This window comes from Oryctolagus cuniculus, chromosome 9, assembly GCF_964237555.1.
Source record: "Oryctolagus cuniculus chromosome 9, mOryCun1.1, whole genome shotgun sequence".
Taxonomy (NCBI): domain Eukaryota; kingdom Metazoa; phylum Chordata; class Mammalia; order Lagomorpha; family Leporidae; genus Oryctolagus; species Oryctolagus cuniculus.
Window position 1 is genome coordinate 98670476 of NC_091440.1, and position 14520 is coordinate 98684995.

At 41.7% G+C, this 14520-nt stretch overlaps 1 protein-coding gene across 29 annotated transcripts in view; it reads left to right on the forward strand.

Annotated features, from left to right (window-relative positions):
• The window catches only part of WNK1 (WNK lysine deficient protein kinase 1), a 173431-nt gene that overhangs the window by 112168 nt on the left and 46743 nt on the right, over nt 1-14520 (forward strand). For all 29 annotated transcript variants that reach the window (XM_008259848.4, XM_070049228.1, XM_008259830.4 and 26 more), the window contains 4 exons: nt 5233-5321; nt 8411-8630; nt 10461-10791; nt 12909-13096. In XM_008259848.4, coding sequence (XP_008258070.3) covers nt 5233-5321; nt 8411-8630; nt 10461-10791; nt 12909-13096 — 828 coding nt within the window. The remainder of the gene's footprint in view (nt 1-5232; nt 5322-8410; nt 8631-10460; nt 10792-12908; nt 13097-14520) is intronic.

A 14520-nucleotide genomic window follows, 5' to 3' on the forward strand; every position in this document is an offset into this window, starting at 1 on the left:
GTTTTGTGCTTTTTCAACCTCATACAGAATAATTGGGTAACGCTTTGCCTTTACTGGTTAGAACAGGATTAAATGGGGCTAACTTGGAGAGTAAAGAGAAAGGGGTGACTTCGGCAGGATTGCTTGGCTTTACCTTGATTGGTATATGAAATAGGAAGTAAGGTGAGGTGTAAGTTATAAAAAATACATTGAGTTCTTACCTCTTAAAAAAAGACTTTGAGTGTGTGATGAGTATATAAAAATTTTAATTGTTTCTTTTTAAATAGCTTTCTATTTTATGTCCCAGATGACTTTTCTGTAGGTCACTTTCAGGGTCATTGAAGTTTCATAACCATTCTATACACTTTCAATTACTCATTTTTTAATATATAATCCCTCTGGCCGGCGCCGCGGCTCACTAGGCTAATCCTCCGCCTAGCGGCGCCGGCACACCGGGTTCTAGTCCCGGTCGGGGCGCCGGATTCTGTCCCGGTTGCCCCTCTTCCAGGCCAGCCCTCTGCTGTGGCCAGGGAGTGCAGTGGAGGATGGCCCAGGTGCTTGGGCCCTGCACCCCATGGGAGACCAGGAAAAGCACCTGGCTCCTGGCTCCTGCCATCAGATCAGCGCGGTGTGCCGGCCGCAGTGCGCCGGCCGCGGCGGCCATTGGAGGGTGAACCAACGGCAAAGGAAGACCTTTCTCTCTGTCTCTCTCTCTCACTGTCCACTCTGCCTGTCAAAAAAAAAATAAAAAAAAATATATATATATAATCCCTCTATATTCTCCTCAGATTATTCAGAATCCCTGTGCCAGGTTATTTTGGTATTCTGACTTATTTGTGGTAACTGACTGTTGGAATTTCTTGGCACATTTTTCAGTATCCAAGTGGGTAGCACTAAGCATTCTTAATCTTTTAACATCAACTACTGGACTGGTAAGATGTATAGCAGCTTTATTTGCTACCTTGGCACTTACGGCACATTTTTAGGTGGCAGTGGCAACTCACTGTGTTGCGTAGCACTGGTGTGGAGTTGACTGTACCTAAATCTTGGCTACAGGGTGAGAAAACAGGATGACCAAGTAAGATTTGAGGTTATATCATGTACAGTTACTGATTTATTGTATCTTCTGTCTTTTTCAATTAGTATTCCTGTTTGGAAATAGGAATTCTTTTCAGTAGAGCCATGTGTGGATATATGTTTGGATGGTTAAGATTATAAGAAGATTATTAAGGATAATTGAGGATGAAAGGATCATACAAAATTTTACTTCCTTTTAACCTTATGCTTTATTATCTTAGGTGATTGTCTTCTAACTCAGAGGTGGCCTTAGTTCAACAAAGCTTAGTAATTCAGGGTTTAGTAATTTACTGGGTGCATTTTGGTACAGCAACATTTGTCAACATTGCAAATTGAAACATCATTTCTAGTCCTGGCTTCTATGCTTCCAGTCCAGCACCCTGCTTATGGGCCTGGAAAAGGAGCAGATGATGGCCCAGATATTTGGGCTATTGCTTCCCACATGGGAAATTCAGATGGAGTTTTGGGTTCCTGGCTTCAGCATATCCCAGCCCTAGCTGTTGCAGCCATTTGGGGAATGAACTGGTAGATAGAAAATCTCTCCTTTTCTCTCTGTCACTGCCTTTCAAATAAATAAATCTTATGAAAAAGAACTTTCAATCTAGACATCTGATTCAAATTTCTACTTATTGGACAGAGAATCTGAAGCTCAGAACTGTTTTCACTTGTTCAATTTGCACCAAATTCAAATCTTAATTGTTAAGTCCTCTTTCCTCTTTTGAACATGCCAATGCTAGATCAAAACAGATCTATCCAGCGCGGTGCGCCAGCTGCAGCGTGCCGACCACGGCGGCCATTGGAGGGGGAACCAACGGCAAAAGGAAGACCTTTCTCTCTGTCTCTCTCTCTCTCTCACTGTCCACTCTGCCTGTCAAAAAAAAAAAAAAAAAAAAAAAAAAAAAACAGATCTATCATTATATATTTTATTGGCCGGCGCCGCAGCTCAATAGGCTAATCCTCTGCCTGCGGCACTGGCACCGCAGGTTCTAGTCCCGGTTGGGGCGCTGGATTGTGTCCTGGTCACTCCTCTTCCTGTCCAGCTCTCTGCTGTGGCCCGGGAGTGCAGTGGAGGATGGCCCAGGTGCTTGGGCCCTGCACCCGCATGGGAGACCAGGAGGAAGCACCTGGTTCCTGGCTTTGGATCGGTATAACGCGCCGGCCGCAACACACCAGCAGGCCAGTTGAGGGGTGAACCAACGGCAAAAGGAAGACCTTTCTCTCTGTCTCTCTCTCTCTCATTGTCTAACTCTGCCTGTCAAAAATGAATGAATGAATTAAATTATATATTTTATTAATTTAATATATGGATTTTTACTGCCAGTAGGCCAAACACATTTCCCCCAAAATGTATGAGCTTATGAGAAGGATAATTTTTCTTCATTAGATTCTGTGTTCACTTTAGTCACTTCTCTATAATATTCAAACTATCATAAGTCCAACTATGTATGACAGTCTAATTTGACCAAAGAACAATCTTTCAGATAATTTTTGTTAGTAATAAATGTTCTATAAACTTAATATATACAAGAGGCATTCAGAAAGTCCATGGAGAGGGGATGGCACTGTGGTGTTATAGATTGTCTCCACCTACAGTGCTGACAATCCCATATGAGCACTGGTTCAAGTCCCAGCTGCTCCACTTCTGATCCAGATCCCTGCTGATGTGCCTGGGAAAGCAGTGGCAGATGGCCCAATTCCTTGGGTACCTTCACCTACATGGGAGACCTGGAAGAAGCCCCTGGTTTTGGCCTGGCACAACCCTGGCCATTGCAGCCATTTGGGGAGTGGAAGATCTCTCCCTCCCTCCCCCCCCCCCTTCTCTCTCTGCCTTTCAAATAATAAATAAATCCTGAAAAAAAAAAAGTCCATGAAAAATACATACTGTAACAGTTATACATGGATTTCAACTTTTTTGCATCAAAGCAAACTTATTTCCATTTTCCACAAAATTTTTGAAGTCCCCTCATGCTGCATTTTAGATGGTTCTCCCATTATTTTTATAAATGACCTTTCGGCCGGCGCCGTGGCTCAATAGGTTAATCCTCCACCTTGCGGCGCCGGCACACCAGGTTCTAGTCCCGGTCAGGGCGCCGGATTCTGTCCCAGTTGCCCCTCTTCCAGGCCAGCTCTCTGCTATGGCCAGGGAGTGCAGTGGAGGATGGCCCAGGTGCTTGGGCCCTGCACCCCATGGGAGACCAGGAAAAGCACCTGGATCCTGGCTCCTGCCATCGGATCAGCGCGGTGCGCCGGCTGCAGCGGCGGCCATTGGAGGGTGAACCAACGGCAAGGGAAGACCTTTCTCTCTCTGTCTCTCTCTCTCACTGTCCACTCTGCCTGTCAAAAAAAAAAAAAAAAAAAAAAGACCTTTCAAGAAATCATGCGACAGGGCCCGGTGCTCTGGTGTAGTGAGTTAAGCTGCTACCTGCAGTGCCAACATCCCAAATGGGCTGTGGTTAGAGTCCCAGCTACTCAACTTTCAACCCAGCTCCCTGCTGATGTGCCTGGAAAAGCAGCAGAAGATGGCCCAAGTGTCTGGGCCCCTGCACCTATGTGGGAGACACAGAAAAAACTTCTGACTCCTAGCTTCAGATCAGCCCAGCTCTGGCCATTGCGGCCATCTGGGAAGTGAACCAGAAGAAGGAAGATCCGTTTCTTCTCTCTCGCTCCCTTTCAGATAAATAAATAATTAAAAAAAAAAAAACTAAAATTATGCAGATTTACATGCTTATCATAGAAAACTGAAAACAAATATAAAAATAATTCCATTTTTGTACTGCCAGAGAACTTTTTAGTATACAGCATCTATTTATATTATTAAGTTTGAAATATCACATATCTCTTATTAAAGCAATCTTTTACTTCAGGAATATTGTTTCCTTGTTATTAAACTCACAAAAATACCACAAAAAGTTTTTAGAAAAATAAAATTGAAGATAATTCAAGGGGGTGTGTGTGGTCTGTAAGCCACCACTTAGGACATCAACATCCCACATCAGAGTACCTGGGCCCAATTACTGGCTCCCATATCTGATTCCAGCTTTAAAAGGAAGAAAGAAAGGAAATGTTTAAAAAGGTAATTCCTGTTTTGGTGCAAACAATTTTGAAATCCATGGATATCAGGGGTCTTCCAAAAGTCCATGAAAAAATGTGTGTTATTGCATTAACTGCATGGATTTCAAAATATTTTTGCAGCAAAATAAGCTTATCTTTTAATTTTAATTTCCATAACTTTTTGAAGTTACCCTCTCATATGAAAACAAGGGTAAGTTGGGATTCAAAAAGATAAGAGAATTGAAGAAAATCTCAATAGTGATCTTTGTAGTCATTTTTAGATACAAAGTTTTAAAATACATGGTTTTAATTTTAGGATCAGCCCTATAGTTTCTTGCTGTGAAGTTAGCCCTCAAGATAGAATTCTCCAGGTCGTGACTTTGCAATGATATAATGAGTAATTTTGAGAATTATTCCATGTTGGATACGACTCTGGTATTTAAAGACTTTGGAGATAATGATTTTGTGTATGCCAGTTCCCCTATAGGTTCCAGTGGGATGTGTAAAACTTGGTAGAGCTCTGAATTCTAGTATAAAATGCATGAATTTCAAATTTTTGCACCCCAAAATAGACTTAACTTTTTTTGAAGAATTTTTTTAAAAAAAATGTATTTGAAAGGCAGAGTTACAGAGAGAGAGAGAGAATCAGAGGTCTTCCATCTACTGGTCCGCTCCCCAATTGGCCACAAGGCCGGAGCTAAGCTGTGCCGATCTGAAGCCAGGAGCCAGGAGTTAGGAGCTTCCTCTGGGTCTCCTATGCAGGTGCAGGGGCCCAGGGACTTGGGCCATCTTCTACTGCCTTCCCAGGCCGTAGCAGAGAGCTGGATTGGAAGTGGAGCAGCTGAGACTTGAACTGGCACCCATATGGTATGCCGACACTGAAGGTGGCGGCTTTACCTGCTATGCCACAGCGCTGTGCACCCCTTTCCCCCTGTTTGCTTTTGAGAAGCTAAATTGACCACCATCCTTCCTGACCTTGGCTGACTAAGCTCCTGCAGGCAAGTCGGAAAAAAGCTAGGATGATAAGAAGGTAACATAGTAGAACCTTAATTGGAAAGTTAAAAACAAAACTCAAAGGCACTGCTGTTATTAATGTGTTTCTGTGGCTATTTTTATGGTTTTCAGGGGGTAAAGCCAGCCAGTTTTGACAAAGTAGCAATTCCTGAAGTAAAGGAAATTATTGAAGGATGCATAAGGCAAAACAAAGATGAAAGGTAAGTTGCCTGTTTCGTAACTAACATTTAATACTTGGGATTAGGTTATCCATTTATGCCATGTAACATTTTTTTTAAATGGGGTTATTCAGATTCAGTACAATGGAACATAGTAAAAATGTTGTTGGGAGGTAAGCACTTGGCCTAAAGGTTAAGGTGTAAGTTATGCCTACTCCCTCATCAGAATACTCCGGTTCAACCCCTGGCTCTGGCTCCTGATTGCAGCGTGCTGCTAATACAAATGGTGGGAGACATCATTGATGGCTCAAGTAATTGGATTCCTGCCATTCATGTGACAGACCTGGATTGTGTTCATGGCTTTGACTCCTGGGCCACTGCAGGCATTTGGGGAGTAAAGCAGCAGATGGGAGTACTTTCTCTCCCTATCCTTCTCTCTGCTTCTCAAATATTTTTAAAAATTAAATGTTTTTAAAGATTTATTATTTATTTGCAAGTCAGAGTTACACAGAGAGAGGGAGAGGTCTTCCATCCGATGGTTCACTCCCCAATTGGCCTCAATGGCCAGAGCTGCGCCGATCCGAAGCCAGGAGCTTCTTCCGGGTCTCCCACGTGGGTGCAGGGGCCCAAGGATTTGGGCCATCTTCTGCTGCTTTCCCAGGCCATAACAGAGAGCTGGATTGGAAGTGGAGCAGCCGAATCTCGAACCAGTGCCCATATGGGATGTTGGCCCTTCAGGCCAGAGCATTAACCTGATGCGCCACAGTGCCAGCCCCTTAAAAAATTAATTTTTAAAAAGTGTTGTTTGGTGGAGTTTAAAGCAGAACCACTTTAAACATAGCTGTTGCATTCAGTATGAGTTATTGCATCATGATTGTAAATATGAGTAGTCTCTAAGGGACCAGTGCTGTGGCATAGCGGGTAAAGCTGGCCCCTGCAGTGCTGGTATCTCATATGTGTGCCAGTTCCTACATAACTACAGTTGACTTTAAAAAGTTAAGATTTTTTTCTGCCTTTTGGACATCTTTACCTTTGGGTAAACAACAAAGGATCAGATCTAATGACATATTTAAATAAAATTTAAATTTAAATTTAAATTGGGGCTAGTGCTGTGGTGCAGCGGGTTAAAGCCCTGGCCTGAAGCGCCAGCGTCCCATATGGGCTCTAGTTCTAGTCCCGGCTGCTCCACTTCTGATCCAGCTCTCTGCTGTGGCCTGGGAAAGCAATAGGAGAAAGCCCAAGTCCTTGGGCCCCACACCTATGTGGAAGACCCGGAAGAAGCTCCTGGCTCCTGGCTTCGGACTGGTGCAGCCTCCAGCTTTGCAGCCATTTGGATCCTAGCTTAGCCATGTTTACTAACTGAGGACTTTTTTCAGAGGTGTGACAAGAATTTGATTTGCCCTATAGCTGATTCATCACCTATTTAGGCATGGGAGGGGACCAGGGTCTGTTTTTGAAAGACAATCTACCTTCATCTTCTCCTTATGTATTCCGACGAGAAAAAAATAGGCTAGCTAATAAAAATATAAAGTGTAAATTGAGCATATTCTACCTCCTGAAGATTGAGAACAATCAGGTGTATCAGTCATTAATTCTATATCTTTTACTTTTCCATTCTCATATTTTTATAACTTTGTTATTTGGAAGAGCTTAGCATGATAATCTTTAAGGCTTTTTAATAGAAATTTGTTTGAGTTTCTATTTTTGTGGTCACTGAATCCTTAAATCTCTTTCAGAACTTTTGTTACAGTCGAAGGAATGTTTTGAGTCTCAGAACATGGTATTCTCTCTTTTCTCGATGGCACGGTTAATTAAATTACTGGTATTTTGAAACCATTTTTTTTTAAAAAGAAGATTGTTCTGTAATTGTACTTCTTGCCTAGTACACAAATTCTTGAAAAGAGGAACTGAAAGATTTTACTGCAGTAAATAAAGGTTATTACGGTAGAAGGCACCAAACTAGAAATCTTTTTTTTTTTTTTTTTTTTTTTTTTTTTTTTTTTTTTTTTTTTGACAGGCAGAGTGGACGGTGAGAGAGGTAGAGACAGAGAGAAAGGTCTTCCTTTTTCCGTTGGTCCACCCTCCAATGGCCACTGCGGCCAGCGCACCGCGCTGATCTGAAGCCAGGAGCCAGGTGCTTCTCCTGGTCTCCCATGCGGGTGCAGGGCCCAAAGACCTGGGCCATCCTCCACTGCACTCCCGGGCCACAGCAGAGAGCTGGACAGAAAGAGGAGTGACCAGGACAGAATCCGGCGCCCCGACCGGGACTAGAACCCGGTGTGCTGGCACCACAGGCGGAGGATTAGCCTATTGAGCCACGGCGCCGGCCTAGAAATCCTTTTGATTCATTTACAATGAACAGGATTCTCAACATCCATTCCTAATCATTAGGAGTTGATATTTTGTTTGGTGTTGATCAGTGATCAGACTAGATTATACACAGGAAGGGTTTTTATTACTTATGAAATGCTACATAAATGATTATGTGATATCTTTGTTATTCTATGCATGCTTGCCATTACTGTTACACTATTCTTTTAAGATTTATTTATTTATTTGAAACAGAGAGGAAGAGGAAGAGAGAGAGATCTTCCATCCATTGGTTTACTCCCCAAATGACCGCAATGGCCAGAGCTTGGCATGTCTGAAGGCAGGAGCTTCTTCCAGATCTCCCACATGGGTACAGGGGCCCAAGCACTTGGGCCACCTTCTGATGCTGTCCCAGGCATATTAACAGGGAGCTGGATTGGAAGTGGAGTAGCCGGGACTCAAACCATCATCCATATGGGATGTCAGCACTGTAGGTGGCAGCTTTATCTGCTATACCACAGTGCTGGCCCCTACTAGTACACTATTAATGAGATTAAATCATTGGATTTAAGTGTTATTTCAGTGAACTCTTATTCACAAATATGAGATTTTTGGATGTTCTATAACTTTATAACTTGATTATAAAATTATGTAGTAACTATCCAAATAGTATAGTATAGGAGTGATTTTGAAATTATTTTCTTTCTTTTCACAACCTTTTTTTCTTATGAATAAAATTAATCGGCCACATTTGAAGATTATCTTTTCAAACTAATGGAGTTTTGTTTTTGTTTTTTTTTCTTTCTCCCCTTTTTTGAAAGATATTCCATCAAAGACCTCTTGAACCATGCCTTCTTCCAGGAGGAAACAGGAGTACGAGTAGAATTAGCAGAAGAAGATGATGGAGAAAAGATAGCTATTAAGTTATGGCTACGTATTGAAGATATTAAGAAACTAAAGGGCAAATACAAAGACAATGAAGCTATTGAGTTTTCCTTTGACTTGGAGAGAGATGTGCCAGAAGATGTTGCTCAAGAAATGGTAAATTGACATTAATCAGCCATTTTAAAACTAATGTACATATATATGCACTGATATTAATGAGAAAAAAGTAAATTATACAGTGGTGTGTGACATCATTGGCATATAATTACATTGGCCCCAAATACAATCTTTGAATGTGAGACTTTGCTTTACCACCCTTCTTTGTACTTTTTTCTATTGTTTGATAATGGGTATTAGATTTTATAATTAGTTATAATACATATAATATAATATATAAATATATAGTTTTATAAAGAGCCAGGAGCTTCTTTACTAAAGTTATTTTTGAGATAATATATACATATGAATGTATGAATGTATATATAGGGGTAGATGAAAGAGAGGAAAAGTTAAAATGCATTCTGGAGTCATTTTGAAAGTCTATAAGATTGACTACTAATTTGTATAAAAACTCTCCAGTTTGAATGATGTTATGTTTTTAAATATTGGTTTGCCTTTGATCAGTCATTGGATAAACCTTATATAAATAGCCATAGGATCATATATTGTTTTTACTTTGAAGGGAGTTTTCAGGATCAATTATTAGTGGGCTTCTTTTGGTGTATCAGTATTTAAGTAAGTTTAAAAGATCACATTTTTGTTTTATTTCTTGAAGCTGTATTTGTTTGAAATGCAGAGATAAGCCGGCGCCGCGGCTCACTAGGCTAATCCTCCGCCTTGCGGCGCCGGCACACCGGGTTCTAGTCCCGGTTGGGGCGCCGGATTCTGTCCCGGTTGCCCCTCTTCCAGGCCAGCTCTCTGCTGTGGCCCGGGAGTGCAGTGGAGGATGGCCCAGGTGCTTGGGCCCTGCACCCCATGGGAGACCAGGAAAAGCACCTGGCTCCTGCCATCGGATCAGCGCGGTGCGCCGGCCGCAGCGCGCCGGCCGCGGCGGCCATTGGAGGGTGAAACAACGGCAAAAGGAAGACCTTTCTCTCTGTCTCTCTCTCTCACTGTCCACTCTGCCTGTCAAAAAAAAAATAAATAAAAAAAAAAAAAGAAATGCAGAGATAGAATCAGGTCTTCCATCTGCTGGTTCATTCCCCAAATGGCCACAGCAGCCAAAGCTGAGCCGACCTGAAGCCAGGAGCCAGGAGCTTCTTCCAGGTGTCCCACATGGGTGCAGGGGCTCAGGACTTGGGCCATCTTCTACTGCTTTCCCAGGCCATGGCAGAGAACTGGATTGGAGTGGAGCAGCCGGGTCTCAAACCAGCGCCCATGCGGGATGCTGGCACCACAGCCTGTGGCTTTACTTGCTACACCACAGTGCCGACCCCTAAAAGATCACTTTTTAAAGGAAGCCCTTCACCAAGTTTAAGCTTGCTACCATGCTTAAAATAGCCAGTTATTTTGCAAAGATACTCATAGAATATCTGTTGGGATTGATAAGAACCATTCAGTGATAGGTATTAAAAAATACTTTTTTTACAACTTTCATATACTTATACAGGTTTTTCATTTGGATAAGCAGTTGCATAGTGAAAGAAAGTACAAGTAACAAAGGTTAATGTTAATGATTACATGCAAGAAGGAAATATACTAGATTGAAGAATAGAGTACCTTACTTGTTTTAAAACTCATGGTTTCAGGTACCCTATTGTTTCATTTTTTGCTATAAAGATTGAAGGTATCCGCACACTTCTGGCATCTACAAAAGTGGTGGGGAAATGTAATTTGGAGACCAGTAAGTTAACCATTTGGTCAAGATCTATACTGAGATCCATTCTTCCTTCTTCTCTGTTTTGCTGTAGTGCCTTCTTTTTTCATTTTTGGGTTTTTTTTTTTTTAATATCCTTTTGCATCCTAATACACTCTTTTATTCTGTAGGTAGAGTCTGGCTATGTCTGTGAAAGTGATCATAAGACCATGGCTAAAGCTATCAAAGATAGAGTGTCATTAATTAAAAGAAAACGAGAGCAGCGGCAATTGGTACGAGAAGAGCAAGAAAAACGAAAGCAAGAAGAGAGCGGTCTTAAACAGCAAGTAGAACAATCAAGTGCTTCTCAGGCAGGAGTCAAGCAGCTCCCCTCTGCTAGCGCCGGCATACCTACTGCTTCTGCCACTTCAGCTTCAGTTTCTACACAAGTAGAACCTGAAGAACCTGAGGCAGACCAGCATCAACAACTACAGTACCAGCAACCTAGCATATCTGTGTTGTGTAAGTAGTCAAATATGCCAGTGATGCTTCTGATTGACTTTTCTTCATCTTGTTTTTGGTTTTTTCCTTGGGTTTGAATTATGAACCTAACATACAATAAGAACTGTTAAGGTGGTTGCCATCTAGTTTGCTTTTTTTCTTATCTCTATGACTAACAGAATAGAATGTGACATTAAAGAAAGATGTTTAGGCCGGCGCCGCGGCTCAATAGGCTAATCCTCCGCCTAGCGGCGCCGGCACACCGGGTTCTAGTCCCGGTCGGGGCGCCGGATTCTGTCCCGGTTGCCCCTCTTCCAGGCCAGCTCTCTGCTGTGGCCAGGGAGTGCAGTGGAGGATGGCCCAGGTGCTTGGGCCCTGCACCCCATGGGAGACCAGGAAAAGCACCTGGCTCCTGGCTCCTGCCATCGGATCAACGCGGTACGCCGGCCGCGGCGGCCATTGGAGGGTGAACCAACGGCAAAGGAAGACCTTTCTCTCTGTCTCTCTCTCTCTCTCACTGTCCACTCTGCCTGTCAAAAAAAAATAAATAAATAAATAAAAAAAAATAAAAAGAAAGATGTTTAGATTATGAAATAATTTCACAAGTTCCAGATCTTGGACATTCCAGTTTGCAGATTTCTACTTTTTACAATTCTTTTTTTTTTTTTAAGATTTTATTTATTTATTTGAGAGATAGAGTTACAGACAGTGAGAGAGAGAGAGACAGAGAGAAAGGTCTTCCTTCCATTGGTTCACTCCCCAAATGGGCGCAACGGCCTGAGCTGCGCCTATCCGAAGCCAGGAGCCAGGTGCTTCTTCCTGGTCTTCCTTGTGGGTGCAGGGGCCCAAGCACTTGGGCCATCTTTTACTGCCTTCCCAGGCCATAGCAGAGAGCTGGATGGGAAGAGGAGCAGCCAGGACATGAATCAGCGCCCACATGGGATGCCGGCACTGCAGATGGAGGATTAACCTAATGTGCCACAGTGCCGGCCCCTACTTTTTACAATTCTTTAAAATAAAATGTAATCAATGAAGAATGAAAAAACTTAGCTACTTAAAATTGGATTCATGAATCTGGTTTAGCTCTTTAAGCAAAGTTCAATGTGTACAGACTAAAAATGAATGATACTACTAGTTATTTTTTTTTTTTTAAGATTTATTTGAATGACAGAGTTACAGAGAGATAGACAGAGACATCTTCCATCTGCTGGTTCACTCCCCAGATGGCCGCAACGGCCAGAGCTGCACCGATCAGGAGCCAGGAGCGTCTTCCTGTCTCCCACTTGGGTGCAGGTGCCTAAGGACTTAAGCCATCTTCTACTGCTATCCCAGGCCATAGCAGAGAGCTGGATGGGAAAATGAGCAGCCGGGATTAGAACCAGCGCCCATATGGGATGCCAGCACTTCAGGCCAGGGCTTTAACCCGCTGCGCCACAGTGCCGTCCCTACTAGTTATTGATTGACCTAACTGATGAGAGCTCGCAGGTCTCCATACTTAAGACTTTAACAGCATTAAATTTAAAGCTTACTTGCAATGCTGTATTTTTTTAAAGACTTATTTATTTATTTAAGAAGTGCAGTTAGCAGAGAGAGGGAGAGACAGAGAGGTCTTCTATCTACTGGTTCACTCCCCAAATGGCCGCAATGTCTGGAGTTTGGACAGTCCAAAGCCAGGAGCCAGGAGCTTCTTCTGGGTCTCTCATGTTGGTGCAGGGGTCCAAGCACTTAGGCCATCTTTCACTGCTTTCCCAGGCCATCAGCAGGGAGCTAGATTGGAAAAGGAGCATCCAGGACATGAACCAGCACCCATATGGGATGCCAGCGCTCTAGATAGAGGCTTAACCTACTACACCACAGCACCAGTCCCAGCAGTGCTATATTTTATTTCCCATGCTCTTCAGGTGATAAGATTCTGTGATAACCAGAGTAACTTTTTAAAAATATACTAAAACATGTTTTTACCATAGGAATCCCTTATTTAAATATAGAAATTTACTTAATAGGACTACTGTTCATTTATTTAGTTTAGGTCCATGCAAAGAAACAAATAATTAATTCTAATGTAATTAGCCTAAAATGTGAACTTCCTTTTATGATTTATCTCTTTCTGTTTTTTTGATGATTCATTTCTCCTTCAGCTGATGGGACAGTTGACAGTGGTCAGGGATCCTCTGTCTTCACAGATTCTCGAGTAAGCAGCCAACAGACAGTTTCATATGGTTCTCAGCATGAACAGACACATTCTACTGGCACAATCCCAGGGCATACCGCTTCTGTTGTTCAAGCACAATCTCAGCCCCATGGGGTATATCCACCCTCAAGTATGGTAAGTAGATGCATAGAGAATCTACGAAATACAGTGTGAGCCAGTAGATAATCTGCTAAATTCAAATCTGTTGCTATTCAAGTAATATCAGGAGTCTGAAGTAGAAAATATAAGTGATGTACAATCAGCCTTCTATATCCATGGGTTCTATATTTGCAGATTGAACCAACTGTGGATTGAAAAGATTAAAAAAGCTGTACTGTATTGAACATGTACAGACTTTTTTTTCTTATATTTCCTAAAATGTAGTACAATAACTGTTTATATAGCACTTATATCATACTAGGCATTATTGGTTTTCTAGAAATGATTTTAAAGCATATGGGAGGGTGTGCTTAGGTTATATGCAAATAGCATGCCCTTTTATATAAGGGGCTTGACCATCTTCAGATTTCATTGTCTACTGGGGGTGGAGGCAAGGAAGAAGTCCTGCAACCAATCCCTTGAGGCTCTGGAGGGATGACTGTATTTCTAAAGAAAATAGGCTTATTATAGAGTATAATAATAATTCAAGCACAGCAGAATATATACATTAGTGTTTGAAAATTAGATAAACTGCCTCTGAGAAGCAACTAGATGTAAGATTTAGACTAATATGCAGTTAATTGAAGGTAATAAATACTCTTTTTACCACAAATTGAAACTGTTTTCAAGCAGCAGCATAAACTAGATTTGGGGGTGGGGTAAGGAGAATTTTTCAAAGGCTTATTTATTGAAATAATTATTAAGTATTTTCTGTAAGATTTTTTATTGTGTAAAACACAGGTAAGAACTTCAAACCATTATAGAATGCTGCATGTGAGTACTCCAGAGTGAAGGAATCCTTTCTTTGTATGACCATTTAATGCTTGTATTTAGTTAATCATCAGTTGCTATGCGTGTTCCTGCGTTTATAAAGTCTTTGTTGGACACAAGTTCCTTCCCCAGCATATGTTCATTTGCTTTTTCCCTTTATTTAGTATCTGTTTTATTACTGATTTACTTTCAGAATCAACTTATAGAGATAATTTGCTAAAATATTTTATTCTTCTGCGCACATACACACACATTATCCAGTCTTGCTTCTCATATAGAGCAGGTCATCAGTTTATACCCCATTTATTTTGCTGACCCTCTGACGTCTTCAAAGGAAACTACATCATTTGCCTCAGAAGCAAATTAGAAAATCACTGAATAGTACTTGTTGCCTAAGATTATTAATCAGGCAGATTTTTTTTCCTCCTTCTCAAAAAGTGTTTAATCTGAACCTTGTGGAATTCTTACTCTTCATTAAATGAAAATCATTCTGTTAACATAGTTCTGCTTCCTCTGGTCTTTTATTCTACATCTAGAATAAAAGATTCTTGTTTGTTTCTGAGTACGTTGACTAGTCCTTTTTGATGAGCTCTGTAGATGAATTCATGGCACAGTCACCCAAAGAATGT